Source organism: Dromiciops gliroides, chromosome 2, assembly GCF_019393635.1.
Source record: "Dromiciops gliroides isolate mDroGli1 chromosome 2, mDroGli1.pri, whole genome shotgun sequence".
NCBI lineage: Eukaryota > Metazoa > Chordata > Mammalia > Microbiotheria > Microbiotheriidae > Dromiciops > Dromiciops gliroides.
In genome coordinates this window covers 178,490,441-178,508,782 of record NC_057862.1, presented here as the reverse complement: position 1 = coordinate 178,508,782, position 18,342 = coordinate 178,490,441, and the positions used below count along the sequence as shown (strand labels likewise).

Genomic DNA, 18,342 nt, shown 5'->3' with positions numbered 1-18,342 from the left:
AGTGATTTGATGTCAAGAAATTGTGGCCCTACTAGGAGACCATGCTTCTAGGAAAAAAAACCACAACACAGCTGGAGAGGCAGCATCTATTCCTAATTACCTCATGGAAGAAGTGTCTCATCTGAGCCATTTTGGTTTTGAACCGTTTAAGTTTCTGATGTATCCTCTTGTCTTTCTCCAACTGAGAGATAGTGGCCCATTCACAGTGCAGGTAAGAACTAGAAAATGAAAAAAATACAAATAAAAACAACACTTAAACTGTAGGAAAGGGAAACTGATAAGCAAATGGCTCCAGACCCAGGAAAAATCATCAATAAATTGATAAGCAGGGGGCAGCTAGGTGGTGCAGTGGATAAAGCACTGGCCTTGGATTCAGGAGGACCTGAGTTCAAATATGGCCTCAGACACTTGACACTTACTAGCTGTGTGGCCCTGGGCAAGTCACTTAACCTCCATCGCCCCACAAAACAACAAAAACAAAACAAAACAATAAATTAGTAAGCATATATTAAGTGTTTACTATGAGGATATAAAACCAAAAATGTTCTTAAGGAGCTTATGTTGTCAGAAGAGACAACATGTAAATTTATATATTAATCGGAGTAAAATTGAATAGCCTGTAGAATCTTTATCAGATACAAACATCCCCCCCTAAACAGATGAAAAACAACAAAACAACTGGAAGAATTATTTCCAAAATTTTCATTATATGAGCTGGGAGATGGAAGGAAAAAGGAGAAGCATTCCTTCCCATGACAGAGTATGGGGGAGGGGATGAAGAAAAATCACTACCATTCTTTTTAGTCTCAGGGATGAATATTTTTGGCATGGTATACTTACTAGTTCTTATACTTGACAAAAAATTCCTCTGCTTCTGTGTACTGTCCAGAAGGAAGCTAAGGGGAAAGAAATTAGAAATTATAGTCCCACCTTCTCTATCACCCTAAAGAAGAAACACTAACTTTAACCACATAGGGACCACTAGAGAGGCAGAACTCGCGGCAGCAAACCCTGGGATACCTCATGTCCAATCCTCTTATTGTGCACTATCAATCTAGAATGGGAAAGAGTTGGTCTCCTAGAATGATAATAGCATGCTCCTAGCTTGTCCTTTAAACAATCCTCTACAACCTTTTATCTACCCCAGGTTGGTAAATTGGAAGAGAAGCCAACGTAGTAATTATCTTCTTCCTAATTTCTAACCAGTCAATGTCCACTACCCTCCCACAGGTAAACCCTAGTAACATGCCCTGATGGATAAAGTCTCTCAACAGTGAAACGTCTAGCAGTAGAAAGATGTAGGCTGACACCAAGCATAGAGGCCTAACCTCCTTTTTCACCACCCGCATAGAAAGCACTTTGTCCACAATGGCTGCATCTTCTTCACTGGGGTTCTCCTATAAGAAGAGATAAAAGTGGTCAGCAGAGAACTCTGAGCAGTAAGAATAAACCCTGCTCTTGCTATTAGTACTCTCCCTGATATGGCTCAAGGATTCAGCTTACCACAAAGAACTGCATGGATGGCAATGTCTCGCCATCAGGTTCCTGAACTGGCTCAGGCAGAATGGGCTCAGGCTTTACTGGACCAGTCACATCTACCTCTTCTTCTTCCTCATCATCTGTGATCTTAATGTCCAAATCCTCCGTGTATTTTTTTCGCTTCACTTGTCGATTTGAGCGTCTCTTCTGCAGAGGCAACAGTGGTTAGACAACCCAAGATGGAGTTTAAAAGTAGGCAAAAATTCCAGTAAAATCCCAATTCTTTCTATAAGCTGAAGTAATCCTAAGCCCTACTTTCTATTGTATCTACCAATAAAGTTCACATAGGTAGAACTCTTTGTTCATTATATACAACACTTCACTTGACATCTCTCTGCCTTTGCACTGGCCACCCCCTATGCCTAGAATACACTCTATCCTTACCTCTACCTCCCAGAATCTCTCTCTTCCTTTAAGATGTAGCCCAGGGGGCAGCTAGGTGGCACAGTGGATAAAGCACCGGTCCTGAATTCAGGAGGACCTGAGTTCAAATTTGGCCTCAGACACTTGACACTCACTAGCTGTGTGACCCAGGGCAAGTCACTTAACTCTCACTGCCCCGGAAAAAAAAAAAAAAAGATGTAGTCCAAGTACCATCTTCTGCATGAAGCCTTTCACAATCCCTCCGTCTATGTCTTCCCTCCTGAACTACAATGTATTTAATTACTTTGTATATATTTGTATTTATTAATTTATTTTTGTACTGTGTGCATATGTATTTATTGTCTCCCTCAGTAGAATGAAAGTTTCTTATGAGTAGGAACTGTTTCATTCTTTATAAATGTATGCCAGTGCCTAGAACACAGTAAATACTTAATAAATGCTTGTTGTGTTCCAAAAATATTAATTATGTAAAATCATTAAGAAAATGGCAATATTTACATTAAAATTTCATTTAGGCAATATTCTAATAAAAATACATTTATAAATACTACTCTTTCCTGGGTCATTAAACTAAGAATATCTGTCTGCTGTCTAAGATGCTCATATTTCACCCCCAAATTCCCATGAAAATCAAACTAGAAGATAAAATCAGAGAAAGGAAAACTTATTAAATTTTAGCCATTCGATTTAAAGGCAGGAGTAGACCTGACTGACCATGAAAGAAACTAGAGTGTACTCTGGGAAATGGCGCTAGCTATTTCCAATCTAAAGGTCATCAAGGACCTGGTTTTAGTTGATATTTATGTAGGGCTTTAAGATTTGTAAAGCACTTCATATATATTAGCTCATTTGATCTTCACAACAAGGTACTACAGGTATTATTATGACAGAAGGAACAGAGACTAGGGTAGAACGGAGATCAGGGGATAAAAGTGTTCTCTAGTGGTTATCATGAACATTAATGATTTGTGCTGAACTCAAATGCAATGTCAGCTGTAAGCTAACAAAGGGTCTGAGCTTCCATTCTTCTGGTCTTCACAGTATGTTTCTCCAAGTACAAAAAGAAAAAAAAAGAAAAAGAAAAAAGCTTTGTGCTAGGGTGCTCCAGTTTAAAGCGATGGTCAAAACCCAGAAGTATGGAAAAGGTCAGGTAAGAAGAGAACTAGGGTAATTCTGACTGAAACCAAAATGTTGCTAACAAGTAGTACTGCATTTATATTCTTATTTCATTTATATCTTTAATTTGTGAAGCAACTGGAGTAAGGGAAATAAGAATTATGACTACTTTCAGAGCATTAAGTATAAGGAAAGAAGAATTCAAAAGATGATTTTGTAGAAAAGTATTCAGGGAGATATGAAGTCTTTATATGTACATTTTTGGTACCTTTAGCTTTAGGCACCATCATTTTAATTTGGGGACATGTCCTGCTCTGTCACCAAATTTATCAGCTCAGTTTTTCCAGGAGATCTTTTACCTGAATGCTGCTCTCTTCCTCCTCCCTGGGTGACTGTGCAGGCATGACTTCCACATCAGAATTATCAGATGAGGTGTTTCGTTTCCTCTTCTTACTCACCACAGGAGTGATGGTGCTGAGACAGGAAAAAAAATTCACTTTCAGTGAGGTATTGGGGACCCCTCAAACATATATCATTATAGGAATTCTTTTTTTTTGCGGGGCAATGAAGGTTAAGTGACTTGCCCAGGGTCACACAGCTAGTAAGTGTTAAGTGTCTGAGGCTGGATTTGAACTCAGGTCCTCCTGAATCCAGGGCTGGTGCTTTATCCACTGTGCCACCTAGCTGCCCTACTATAGGAATTCAATTGTCTGTGGGAGGTGGTTGTAGAAAGGTAAAAACTGATGGCATGTATATACATTTGTATTTATGGTAGGGCAAGGGGATAAGGGAGCTTGGTAAGAAGGGGACGAGAATTCCTATTTGTGACTAGGTCCATTTCAATTCCCTAAAACCATTAAAGACCATGGGATCTGCCAATGTTGTTTTTACAGCCACAAGTCAATCCCATAAGTCCCAAATGAGAGGCAGAATACTGGTGGTGGAAAGAATTCTGGAAAATTATTTAACCACTTGGAATTTGAAGTTTCTTAATTCTTAAAAACTGGGGTTAATACCTACCCATACAAAGTAGTTGTGAGGATCAAATGAGTTAATGGCTATAGAAGCTTTTTTGTAAATCTACCCTGCACAGGCTATCCTAACTACTATTGTTTTGCAGTCATTTTTAATATGGTATAACCAAATCCTAACATCAAGTCATGTGAAACACTACAGTAAAATCATTCAGTAGATTGCCAATTAATAATGTTGCTATGGAACTGTTCCCATAACATTCTTTTGCCTAACATTGTATTTCCACAGAATCATTTAATGATGCCGAACAACTGTCCTTAATACAAATGTAAGAGATTACTATTTTTTATTGTAATTACTCCAGCTACAAATCCCTGAAGTATTTTGAAGAAGGTATGGGACTGGTAAATATGGGAAGTAGGAAATGTAGTAAATTGGGCATAAAGGACTCCTCACTGTGACAAGAATGATGTAATAGGCTATAACACCTCCTAGTATGGCCCAAAGTTATAGGAGCTGAATCAAAGGTTGAGGGATGAAGGAGTGGAGCCATCATCTCCTTGCAGCTTTTTCCTTCATTTTAGGAATGTTGGGAAAATCTCGCATAGTATGAGGCCCCACTCTGATGTAATCTATCATGCTCACAGAGGCATCATAAAGGAAGGAACTGTGGAAAGACAAGTCACAGTTTACTGTTGGAATCTTCAACTCCTGCTGGCATTTAATCTTTTCTATCCCTTAATTCTCAAAGTTCTACCAAGCAAATGATGGCAATGTTCAATGTGAAATGTTGTACACAAATACTCTACTGCCTTTTGTCACAAATCTTCATTGCAAAAACTGCCCATCAGATGTCACACCCAACCTAATGGGGACCAAAACCCCAAGAAGGGCTGCCATTGACTCAAGTCTCAGGGTGGCAGCAAATACTCACTTTAGCTTACTCCTGCCCTTAGACTTGGAGGTACCAGAAGCTTTGCTCTTTTTAGGTTTCTCCTCCTTGAGCCTCTCTCCAGTATTCTTCTTCCTGCGTTTCTTCTCGCCTTCTTCCTCAGGTCGCACACTGGGCAACTCATCTTCATTTAAGACTCGTGGGATATTTTGCTCCCCTCGGGCCCGGGCTCTGGCAATGGCCTCTGCCACTATCCTGTTAGCTTTCTCCTGTTTCTTCTGGTGCTCCAACCTTCGATTCTCCTCTACCCCAGCTTTGCCCCCGGGATGAGGAGCAGGGGCTGCTGGGGAAGACAGAGCTGCCACCTCGCTGGCACTCAACACTTTAACTACTGACAGGCCCGAGGAGGCCCCTTGGGAAGAGCCAGCCTGCAGAAATACATAAAGCAGAACTTCAGCATCCTTACATTGTGAAATCTGCCCAAAACATAGTTCTGGGGTAAAGAGGAAGGGTAGCTTAACCTTTAATTATCTTATCTATTATGACAAACTGGGCTCAGACTGTATTGTCCTTAGGCTTTGTGCTGTTGTGGTATGGGACTTGGAGAGGAATGAAAAGCAACACAAACACAAATTCAACCTTCACTCTCCAATCTCCTCAATCTGCCTTCCTAGTCTCATTCATGATCCTGCCCCAACAACTCATCTAGGAAAAGCAGCAAGTGAAACAACTAGCAAGTGAAAGAACTAGCAAAGATTGTTAGATAAGGAAATAGTCAAGCACATAACTGCCATTGTTACTTCCAACCTATTTGGGAAAATCACTTCACTCTTCCTGTTTCCTCATCTTTAAAATGAAGGGTATTTGAAATTATTTTATTTCAGTTATATGGGAAAAAACGGTTAGAGAGAATCTGGAGATGATTTAAAACGGGCCCAAAGCACTAAATAATCATCTCATTTGTCCACTCTCCAAATTAATCCTTTTACCTTGTAAGCACTATAGTTTTTATGTTCAACTAGTTGTATTCGACCACATTTACTTGGGGACAAAGGTAAGTAACAAAGCTAGCCTGGGCGTTCTGGGTAGGTACAGTGAGAACTCCATGCTTTCCTTCTTTTCCTTCCACCCATTCCAGAGTTAGCCTTACCTGTGGCTGAAGTACCACTTTGAGTGGTACTGTAAGTCTTTGGCCTGGGCTTTGTCCTGGTCCCATAATTTGGGCTGGCTGCACCGAGGAAAGGGTCACGGGCTGGGCTGAGGGTGGCTGCTGCTGTTGTGGCTGGGCTGAGGGTGGCTGCTGTACAATCTGAATCTTTTGCTGCGGCTGCTGCACCTGCAGCTGGATGGTCACCACTTTGGCGGGCTGCCCTTGGGCATTCTTGGCCTGAGTCAGGGCTGCCAATTGGTTGCCCTGCAACACAATCTTGCCTGGCAGACTCCCTAGCACGACATGCCGATGGCCCTGAGGCCCCCCTGACTGAGGTTGTTGGAGAACCAGAGTGATGCGCTTTGATTCACCCTGTTATTAAGGACAGGAAATAGTAAAAGAAGATTTTTATGGCACAACCTGAGACCCAAAGTATACATCAGTTCTATGACCTAAACTCTGTGGCCCTAGGTTTGCATGTCCCTTCCATGTCAAACTGCCTCATGGTCACTCTAAGATTTCATTCTAACAGCAGGGACCCCTCTCACTAGCTAAAGGGCAATTTACTGGGCAGAACAGCAATAATTCAATCTTGATGATTAGATAATGGAGGCCTATCTTTAACCAACCTTGCAATAAGAACAAAAACTTCTTTCAGATGTTACTTGTCCACTACTATTCCTCCCTACCCACATTTGGACAATTTAGCTGCTCCCAGGGGGCAGCTAGGTGGCACAGTGGATAAAACACCAGCCCTGGATTCAGGAGGACCTGAGTTCAAATCTGGCCTCAGACACTTGACACTTACTAGCTGTGTGACCCTGGGCAAGTCACTTAAACCTCATTGCCCTGCAAAAACCCCCCAAAATCCCAACAACAACAACAAAAAAACCAATTTAGCTGCTCCCAGCTGAAAATACTGTGAGGTAGTAATAAAAGAAGGGCAAAATATCAAACACTGAGTCATGAAGGCAAAGGCCTAAGGCCATACTATCACTATCCACCCGGACAGGTAACAAGCATAAGCTACAAAATCAAAACAAAACTAAACATGGAATTTAGAGAAGCCTCCTTATTGTTTAAATTTAGGATTGAGTCTGACCCATAATCAGAATCTAGCCCACCTCCCCCATCACATGAGTCACCTGAGTGGGAGCTGAGGTCAGTGTGACAGCAGGCTTCAGTGGTGTTGCTCCGGTCCCTGGGTTTCCAGTTGTGGTAGAACTCTTAACCGGCTGCAGGACCAGCTGCTTTACTGGCCGGCTGGGCTGAACAATGCGCTGTACTGTGGCCTGGCCTCCAGTGACCTTAGTGGCTAAGACTGCATTGCCAGAAACAATGGAGACACCTGGTCGAAGTGGAGTACCAGTTAGCACCTTGGTAAAAGTGACTTTACCACCATTGGCTGTGCCAGCCACTAAAGGCTGTGCTGTGCTGGTGATGGCCTGGGCTTGGATCTGTGCCACATGAGCACCTGTGACTGAGGTACCAGGTGGGGCCTTGAGGATGACAATCTTGGGGGCTGTCTGAGGGGGTTGCCCTGAGCCACTGCTGGAGGAGACAGCTGTGGCAGAGACACCCATAAAAGGATTTCCTTGGCTCAGGATCTCTTGGCCCTTGGAGACCTGAAGAAGTCCTGTTGGTGGTGGTGGTGCCTGTAAGATAGTTTGGTTGGGTTGTTCCTGGCCCACTGGTGGAGTAGTATAGTCATGCAAGGTCAGTGACTCTGGGGCTGGAGGTGCTGATTCTTTGGGAGGTTCTGTAGGAGGGGTTTCCTCCGTTGGAGGGGGCAGGCCACTTGATGATGAACTTCCCAAGTCACTGCTTCCACCATCCTGATTCATCTGATCTAAGGAGTCCAGGGTACTTGGCAGCCCAAGGGCTTCTTCTATGGGGTCTCGTGTGACTTGGTTGAAGCTGTCATCAGTTAGAGAGTCCAGGCCAAATAAATTGGGGTCATCAAAAAGGTCCATGATGGGGTCTGCCATCCTGGGAAAGAGGTGTGGAAAGTATTCACAGAGTTCTAAAGAGGGAAGGGGAGGGGGATCCTGGCTCTCCCCTCCCCTCCCCTATTAAGGAAAAGCTGCACACAATGGGGAAGAATAGCTATTCTGCAGAAGAGGCAAGGGACCCACAAATGTCAAGTTGTCCTGGCCTTCATGGAATAAGATGGTTAAGTCTTCAGAGGATGATGGTAGAATTCCTATGTGGGAACAAAAATGGAGTATGAGAAGAGTTAGTGAGAAATAATAAATCTACTATGATGAGAATTCTTTTTTTTTTAAAGTAAGAGTTTCCCCTCAGGCTCAGTAATACCAGAAGGATAAAAGGAGAAATAAGAGGGCTAGGGAGAAGAGACCTGACAAAAAGGAAAAAAAAAGATATAATCACAGTTGTGTTTCAAAATAAATATCAATCCAATCCCTCCTTTCCTGTGGTTCTCTTGCTCCTAACCTCCTCCTCTATGTTTCTCCCACCAACAACCTCATCTTGCCTCTAATTCACACATTTCAACATTTCTCAGTGCTAGTTAGAGATTAGGAATGAGGACATTTACTTGTTTACATGTTTCTTGGTCTTAAAACTGGCAAAGTTAATGCTACACCACTAAAAATTTCAGTGAGTGTAGATGAAAATACTTTTGATACATTCAATTTAATAAATTTCTTTGTATCTATTAAGGCTTCTTTGCTACCTTTCAGGCACAACTGTACTTTTAATCAAACACCCTGCACAAGCTGATACAGCTGGGATTCTTTAAACTTTCAGCAATTCCAGGATCTACTTCTTCTTTCCCACTTTAGAATTCCCTGAATATGAATTACTTTTCTCAGGACAGAAGGCTCCAGTTGGGACTCATAAATACAGAGCAAAGGAGGAGCCTCAGAAGTGTTCTAGTTCAATTCCCTCAAATCTGTAGCTGAGGAAAACTGAGGCCCCAGAAAAGTTAAATGACCCACCCAAGGTGATACAGGTAAGAAGTGGCAGAGTCTAAATTTTGAACCCAGGTTCTGACTCCAAATCTAGCCTAGTTTCCCACTGCCAACATGTTGTTTCCCTCTTGTCTGATGAGCCTATTTGGCTTGGATTCACTAAATGATGATGGTAGGGTCCTCAGTCTTAGGGACCCTTCTAAAATACTTAACAAATTTTTGCTATTCTAAGAGATAAATGGGATTATACAAATGGAATATCAGGGAACTTCCTGTATTCTGGACAAATTAATTTCTGTTAGGACATATCTGCTTTGCAAAGGACAGTCAAGTATACTTATTTAATAAATAGATAACCACAACAGTCTTTGAAACCACTGGTAAAGTCAAATTGAAAAAAAAAATCTGGGTTAGGAATTGGTTAAATACTGTCACTTGACAATTATAAATGAAAATGAGAAAACCTGCTCCTTTTACATGATAATCTCAGGCACTTAGTAAAGTACTACTGGAGATACAAAGAAAAACAATAGCAATGTATCAGAGGAAGTTCCAAGAAGGTTTTGTTCTGTAATAATTGAATGTTTACTCCTTCGTCACCAAGGTACTATATAATAACTAATCCCATAACAGTTTCAAAAGATAGGGGGCATCAAATAGGGAAAATGGCACAGAAAAGTGTTAAATGATTGTCACCACAGTGAATGATCTAACTTCAATAGTGTTTCCTACACCTACTTTAATACTTCCCCTGAAAATTACTATGCATTGGGCAGCTAGGTGGCACAGTGGATAGATCCCTGGCCCTGGTATCAGGAGGACCTGAGTTCAAATCCAACCTCAGACACTTAACACCTACTAGCTGTGTGACCCTGGGCAAGCCACTTAACCCCAATTGCCCCACACAAAAAAAAACAAACCAAAAAAATAACTAAAAAAAAAAATTTTTACTATGCATTCTGTTTTTTCTAGGCCACTGCATAATTCAGGCTATGTAAAAGTATAGGAAAGGCTTGTTACCATATATGAGTAAGAATCATGGTTGACATGTCAATCAAAACTCAAAACTCCCTCATCAACACGATCTCTTATTCAGCTTCATGAAATGTATCCTCACCATCTCATTTTTAAAGTTATTCTCACCCTTGCCTGAACCATTCCTTCATCCTTCTGCCTCCTCCACTTCAACATTCTCTTTATTTTGTGCCTACCCAACAATTAATGAATTCAATCCAAACATTATTAACTGACTTAGTGAAAGACACTGTGATACCAAAGTAGAATTTAGGGTATTTTGGGTGATGGAATCAAATGTTCCTTATTTAGCAAAATCACTATGGAGGTTGAGTCAATATTACTATGTAAGCATTCATGCTCATTATTCTTCATAGTTATGTCCTACTCTATAATATATACTCTTCTCTTCTTTAAATGTTTAGAGGAATTCACTTGTAAATCCACCGGGCTCTGGAGATTTTTTCTTAGGGACTTTGTTGGTGGCTTGTTCAATTTCCTTTTTCTAAAATGGGGCTATTCTTCTGTTAATCTGGGCAATTTATATTTTTATAAATATCCATCCATTAGACTCTTATCTTCATCATTATCAAGAGAATATGGTGGGTTTGGGATTTTTTTTGGTGAGGCAATTGGGGTTAAGTGACTTGCCTAGGTGCAAATCCCACCTCTCAGTCTAGCTGTGTTAACCCTGCTCAAGTCACATAACCTCTCTGAGCCTTGGTGTAAAGTAAGGGGTGTGTGGGGGTGTGTGTGTGGGGGAACCTAGATGTTGTAGAAGTTCCCTTTCAGCTCTGCTACTAAGATGTATGATTTAAGTATGATACAAAGAAAAGTTCTTGTTTCCTGTCCTCTAGTTTGCAAACTGAAAGTAATTCATAAATCTTTTGAACCAGCTCTCCCTGTTACTGTTAGCAGGTTGGTCCTTTAATCATAATTCCTTATTATCATTCTTCTTTTTACCTAGTATCAACCTTAGAGAGATGTCTCATTTCTTTTTTTTTTTTTGGTGAGGCAATTGGGGTTAAGTGACTTGCCCAAGGTCACACAGCTAGTAAGTGTTAAGTGTCTGAGGCCGCATTTGAACTCAGGTACTCCTGACTCCAGGGCTGGTGCTCTATCCACTGCTCCATCTAGCTGCCCTGATGCCTCATTTCTTAAGTATTGAAAATAAAGGAAATATGATTGTAAATAATTTCTCTACACTCATTTGACTCAAGCAATTTGCTCTCAATAACTTGTGCCCCTACCTGCCCCCACACGATACATTCTGTAACCAACAAACTCTCTCCTGGACTTGCCAGATTTAGAAGACGCAACACTTCTAAATCAGTGCCACATTACACTAAAATGTCCCTTTTTACTCAGTCCTACCATTCAGCTTAACCTCTCACTTTATTTCATCTATTCTGCTTCTCACCCTTCTGGTTTATTTCACGCCTACCACTAATTCCCAACTTCTTGTTCCTCTCTACTTCATAAGATCGATTTTGTTCCCAACATATCTCCAGCTTCTTTCCTTACAATTTCTGGTTTACAGAAGCAGCATGAAGCTTCTACTAGCTAAACTCCACAAATTCAACAAGGCTCAGAACCATTCATAGTTTAACCTTCTCTTTAACCTCCAATGATTTTCAAATGAGATAGAAAACCCACAAAGTATTTGATTACCATCTAAGGTGAAGTTACTGTCCAAATGGATCAAACATTGCAAAGAATTTCAAAATGAAGAAAATGTAGAGTTTAGGATTACAGTACAAAACAGAATTATATGTGATAAAAAGAAGACACAAAGCTCAGGTAGTTACTTTCCATAATTCTAACTTTTTTCTATCAGGGAAAACAAAAGCAAAACACAATTAGATAATAAAGTGTCAATTCCCATCCAGGGTCTTTTTCTGGAGGAACAGACTGGCAGCTGGTGTCAAAACCCTGGGCTGAAGGTCTACAAACTCTAAATACTGCCACCTCTAGAGGAATATTTTATGTAGGCCAGCAGTAGCTGTCCCTTTAAAAAGATGAGTTTAATTACGGAAAAGAATAAGATGCCTGGACAATTATTCCTCCACCTTGGAGACTAAGCACTCAGAAGAAATATAAACTAGGCACTTTGGTGCAACTTCTACACTTTTATTCTGGCTGATCCTGGTTTTATTAAGACCCAGATTCTCAACTACCTTGCCCTCATTTCATGCTTCCCTTTCCCTCTCCTGCTCCCATTTCTGTTCCAGTCTCTACCTGTCCCACTGCAGGGAAGACAGATTTGTTCCTGTACTTTTTACTCCACACATTTCCCTTTCAACTTCTTCATACCTCCCAGTACAGGCTAGAGGAAATCAGAAAGACTGAGTTTCAGTTGCCTGAAAGACAAATGGTTGACACTAATGTAAACACAGTACAGCTATAATCTTTCTTTATTCCTACTGACTTCTTAAAAAATGCAAAGGACAATGCCACATTTACCATGCACTTTTCAAAAATATCATGAAACTAATTTAAACAACTGTTCATAGATTCAGAAGAGAATCAACTATTCTAAGTATTAACTTGACATTTTAACCTTCAAAATTCTAAAGGATGTTAGATAATGAACAGGACTAGATGGTATTGTGTGTATGCATATATATGTTGCATACATAAATATATACACAATATCTATTTATGGATATACATATGTACTGGGAAGAAACAACTTAATGATAAATCCCCTTAAGCCACAGAAGAATTTGTAATTTCAAAATTAAATCAAATCACCAAAATAATCTAAAAGGCATCTTAAAACTAAATATTATACTGGGGCGGGGGAGTGGAGAACCACAAAATTTGCACCCAAGAAATTTCTGATCCAACAACCTTCAACAATGGAAACTACACAATGTTTTGATTTCTCTAGAGGAAAGGTACCTCATATAGTCAAGGAATACTCTCGTACTCCTCAATAATTGAGATAAAATGATAGAAAGATAGGGTGCATAAAACAGGAGAAATTAACTTGAGAACATAAGAGTATAAGCCGATGATTACTGGAAGCCAAGCTATCTGGGTCCCATTCCTTGCCTCTGCAACAGTTTGCACCAGGTTTGGACAAGCCACTGCCTCAGTTTCTCTACCTACAAATTGAGAGCATTTAACAACCCCAAATCTTAGATTGATAGGGATATCTTTGAGCAGAGCGATGAAGACTGAAGTAATCTGAGCCCCCTCTAATAAACACGGAAAACGCAATAAGCAAGAACTATATGCATAGGTATGTCCATAGACATTTAGGAGACAAGGAGAAAGTACCGAAAGGAGGTCCTGGGTTGGGGGCAGGGAAGGGCTGAGGAAGTGGGGGTTTCAATGAGTGGGAAGCGAGGCCAGGGGAGGAAGAGGGACGGAGATATTACCTGCACAAGCAGCCAGGGGTGGTGCCAGCGGGGCCGCAGAGCAGGAGGAGGGGAGCTCTGGCGAAAGGCCTCCAGAAAAGGGACCGGGGAGACGTGCATTTGGGGCAGGGGGCCGGCGGGGAGCCCTCTGGGGCGGGGACGAGCAGCACAGGAAGATGCGGGAGGGGGAGGATGCCCGGGGGCGAGAGCGATCTTCGGGCGGGGGCTGCGGATGTGAGGCTCAACACAGCGAGAGGGAGCGACAGAGAGAAGGAAAGGAAAAGAGAAGGGCGGACGGGCCGCGCCGCACCCCGCGGGGTAGAGAGGCCGCTTTACCTGCAGCGGCCGCGGGGGGCCGGTTCGCCCCTCTTGCTGTCTCTCCAGCACCAGTTCCCCTCCTCCTGCGCAGCCTAACGTGCTGCTCCCGCCCGCCCCTCGTCCCCATTGGTGGATACGACCCGTCACTCAGCACACCGACAACGACACCGACCAAGGCGAGGGGCGGGACTAGAGAGACTTCCCCCCCCTCCCCCTCCGGGTTAGGTTGAGAGCGCATGAAGAGGCCTATCCGGTTTCCAGGGCCAAGGCGAAGCCTGCGGTTCGCGTGAGAAATGAGCCTGGCCCAAGAAGTAGGGTTGCGGCCTCCTCTTTTCCCTGCGAGAAACAAGTTCTGGAGATTCAATTCTTGATCCCCTCGACTCCTTTCTGTATTCTACTTAGAAGGCGGGCAAGGGATGACTCCGGAGGGAGGGGTCCTCGCCGGCGCCGCGGCGCCCCCTCCGGGTCCGGGGCCTTCTGGAGCCTGGGCCGGCCAGCCCCGCACCCCGACCCTGTTCTCCACTTCCCCTAGCCCTGCTTAGTTTAGACTCTTGGTCCCTGCCCCAGGGCTCCCCTCCCTAGCTGGGTGAGTCGGCCCCCTTGCTGCAGTGGCAGCCCTTACTCGGAGGCTTGGGCCTCTCTGCCACCAGCCAAATTGGTACTCAGCCGCGCCAATTAAAGCCCCCCAACCCTTCCTCTGCAGTGTCCTGGAAATGCAATGCCACCCTGACCCACCAAAAACCCTTTCCACTTCTCACCTCCGACACAATTCAATGCAGCAAACACTGATGTACCTACTATGTGCAGAACCTATTTATCAAGCAAATCCTTTCATCTAGTGACACTTTGGCCAACCACAGAATGACAGAAAACAGGCCTCTCTGCTCTTTATATATCAGTTAACACTTCACTCTCCAGCTAGGTTATATCACCAGAAACTATAGCCCAAAACTCAGCACATTTCCCTCTAGAAACTTAATTATTTCTTCTACATATTAGAGTATTAGTAAGCTAGTTTTAGGGCTTTACTGGCAGCTAGGAGGCGTAATGCATTGAGTACAGGGCCTAGAGTCTATCTTCCTTGGTTTCCTCAACTGTAAAATGGGAATAATAGCATCTAACTCCCAGGGATGTAGTGAGACTTAAAAGAAATTATACACAAAAAGGGTTTAGCATAGTGTTTAGCACCTAGTAGGCACTTAATAAATGTAAGCACATCAATCCTATTTGTGTTGATTGCTCCTCCTCCTTTTGTCTTACCACCCAGGCTCAAACCCGAATCATCACTAATACTTCCACTATCTCCTTTCCTTACCTCCCAAAATATAGTATATAAGCTCATTAGCAAGTTTTGCAGATTAAACTGTCACAATATATTTTGTTGGTAAGCTCTTTGAGAGCCAAGATTCATTTCTGTCTTGGTGTCACCAGTGCCCAGAACAGTGCCTGGAATGAACAGAATAGATTCTCTTCCTATCTGTTTGATAAGCTCAACCAAGTCACACCTACTAACCATGAGTAGCCTCCAAGCTTTGGTCCTGAGTCCTCTTCTCTTCTTCCCCTACACAATCTTCCCTCAGTAATCCATCACCTCCCAAGGATTCAATTATCATCTCTATGCAGATGATTCTCAGCTCTATTTATTTAGCTGTAACTCCTCCCCTGACCTTCACTCAAAATTCCAGCTTCTTATTGGGCATCTCAAACTGGATGTCTCATATACATCTCACACTCACCAAGTACAAAACAGACCTCTCCCCTCCCCACTCTCCTCTTCTCAACTACTTAAAATGTGTCAGGCCCTGTGCTAAGGGTTGGGGATACAAAGACAGAAACTGAACCGTCCTTACCCTTAAGGAGCCTACCTTCCACTGAGGGAAATGTACATGGATACTAACAAGTATACTGAAGTCTCTGAAGTAATTTCTGGCTCCACAGGATCGGAAGAGAAAGTAAACACAAACTATATACAAAGTAAACACAAAGTAATTTTGACTGGAGAATGGGGAGGGAAAAGTGGGAGAATCAGAAAAGGCTGTGAGTCAGAAGTGGTACTTGCCCTGAACCTTGAAAGAAGTCAGGGATTTCAAGGGGGTAAACATGAAAAGGAAAGCATTCTAGGCAAGGAGAATGGCCAGTGTAAAGACATGAAATCGGGACTTGCAATGTCATGCTCTAATTTGGTTAGAAGGTAAAGCTTGTGAAGGGCTGGGGGGGGGGGGGTAAGAGATATGAAATCAGTCTAGAAAACAAACTAGAGCCAGCTTGTAAAGGGCTTTAAATAACATAAAAAGGAGTTTGTATTTTATCTTATAAGTAATAGGGAGCAATACAGTCAGACCTACATTTTAGGAATATCGATCTGGTAGCTGTGTGAAGGATGGATTAGAGAGGGAAGAGACTGGAGGCAGGGAGACCAATTAGGAGGCAATTGCAATAATTCAGGCAAGACATGATGAAAGTAAGTGAAAAGAAAGGGAAGGATGTGAGGGTTATGGAGGTAGATTGAATAAGATGCAGCAAATGGATGAACATGTGGGGTGAGAGAGACTGAATAGTTTAGGATAACTCAGAGGTTGGTAACAGGGATGCCTAGGACAGTGGTACCCTCAAGAGAAATAGAAAAGTTAGGGGAATGAAAGGCAAAGGGAAAAAGCATTTATTAACTGCCTACTATGTACCAGGCACTGTGCTAGACTTTTTTTTTTTTTTTGGTGAGGCAATTGGGGTTAAATGACTTGCCTAGGGTCACACAGCTAGTAAGTGTTAAGTGTCTGAGGCCGGATATGAACTCAGGTCCTCCTGACTCCAGGGCCAGTGCTCTATCCACTGTGCCACCTAGCTGCCCCTGTGCTAGACTCTTTATAAATATTATCTCATTTGAATCTCATAACACCCATGAGTGATAGATGCTATTATTCTCCCCATTTTACAATTGAGCAAACTGATACAGACAAAGGTTTAAGTGATTTGCCCAGGGTCACACAGTAAGTGTCTGAGGCTGGATATGAACTTAGGTCTTGCCTGACTCCAGGCCTGGCAACTCTATCCACTATGACCCCTAGCTGCCATTGGACTTCCTAGGAAGAGGGATAAGATTGAGGTGAGGTGTTGTTCAGTCTTTTTTAAAAATCATATCCAATTGTTTATGACCCCACTTGGGGTTTTCTTGGCAGAGATAATGGAGCGGACTGCCATTTCCTTGTCCAGCTCATTTTACAGATGAGAAAACTGAGGCAAATGGGGTTAAGTGACTTGCCCAGGGTCACACAGGTACTAGGTGCTTGAGGCCACATTTGAATTTAGGAAGATGAGTGTTCCCAAATCCAGGCCCAGTATTCTATCTACTTCGACACATAGCTGGAGGTGGGGGAAGGTGATATAACCAGTTCCCTTTAGGACACACTGAGTCTCCAGGTGAAGATGTCCAACAGGCACCTGTTAAGGGACTAATGGAGTTCAGAAGAGATGAAGGCTAGATGTATAGATTTAAGTTTCTCTAAGGTAAAACCTAAGCCTTTTATATCATTGTATCCCCCATCATGTCTTGTTCATATAGTAACAGTCACATGAATGAATAGAAAATCATTTGTCCTTATGATTTGAGAAAAATAGTAACTAACCTCACTTAGGCCACTGACATGTAGATGACTACCTAAGAGTCAGCTTCAAAGAAACACCACATGTATTTTGTTGTTATTTGGATCTATGATTTCATCACTATAGGGGACCTGTGGTATGGAAATTCTCCTCACTAATGCAGATTGGCACCACATCTGTGACTTTCAGTCATATGAAAAGTTTCCTGGGGCACTGAAAAGTTAAGTGACTTGCAATCCCTTTATGGTCAGAGGTGGTCTAATAGAGGGGTGTGTGTGTGTGTGTGTGTTTATAAGCGCACATGCCCATGCGCATGTGCCAGTTCTAGGACTAGACTTCCTCCCAATGGACTATTATTAAGACAATTTTGCCTCCTCTTACCAGCAATAAAATTTTAAAGAAGTACCAACTAATTATCACTTCCCTTGGGGCAGATCCATCATCTTTGTTTCTGGTACCAAAGAAAAGGAGAGATAGGCAAGGATAGGGAAGTAGGTCAAACGCATAGCCTAAAAGTAAAAGGGCTGTTTATCATTGTAATGGTCACTGTTATAGGTACACTTTAAAATTTTAATTATTTAAAAAGTAAATACTCCCCTTTTCAGTTCCCCTTTAAGCTGTAGCCTCAATTTAGAATCTTGGTGACAAAAGTTTGGAAACCACCTCCTTAAACAACTTCTTATGACATAAGAACAAGGCACAGATTGGGCTGAGAAGCCAAAGGAATAGGTCAAAGGGGTAGAAGAAAAGCCAATATTGGAATCTTTTCCTTTAAAGTCTTGAAGGATTGACCTGAGTCCAGAGAGAACCAGAAAGGAAACTAATTGTTCACAATCCAGTTCAAAATTTTCCTCTATAACTTCAGCCTATTGGCTCATGATCTTAAGGTGTCTATCAGTTCTATGCTTTTGGACATCTGAACATTTAATTGAGTATTTTGTCATATGCATGCACCATCTTATATTATTTTCTGATTGTTTCATGTATATTGTCTTGAATTGCTCAAACTAAACTGTATACTCCTAGAGGGCAGAGATGCTATTATGTAAATCTATA

General features: G+C 42.2%; 1 protein-coding gene across 6 annotated transcripts in view; it reads right to left on the bottom strand.

Annotated features, from left to right (window-relative positions):
* CHD8 (chromodomain helicase DNA binding protein 8) overlaps positions 1-18,342 on the bottom strand; it is a 64,986-nt gene that overhangs the window by 35,192 nt on the left and 11,452 nt on the right. For 4 of the 6 annotated variants that reach the window (XM_043983053.1, XM_043983050.1, XM_043983055.1 and 1 more), the window contains 8 exons: positions 7,202-8,259; positions 6,057-6,428; positions 4,949-5,334; positions 3,399-3,513; positions 1,504-1,686; positions 1,329-1,397; positions 841-896; positions 101-218 (listed from right to left, as the gene is read on the bottom strand). In XM_043983053.1, the coding sequence (XP_043838988.1) occupies positions 101-218; positions 841-896; positions 1,329-1,397; positions 1,504-1,686; positions 3,399-3,513; positions 4,949-5,334; positions 6,057-6,428; positions 7,202-8,044 (2,142 nt within the window). In that variant the 5' untranslated portion in view covers positions 8,045-8,259. Of the gene's footprint in view, positions 1-100; positions 219-840; positions 897-1,328; positions 1,398-1,503; positions 1,687-3,398; positions 3,514-4,948; positions 5,335-6,056; positions 6,429-7,201; positions 8,260-13,389; positions 13,479-13,704; positions 13,807-18,342 lie in introns of those variants that run through there. The other 2 variants (XM_043983051.1, XM_043983054.1) reach the window with 2 other exon arrangements.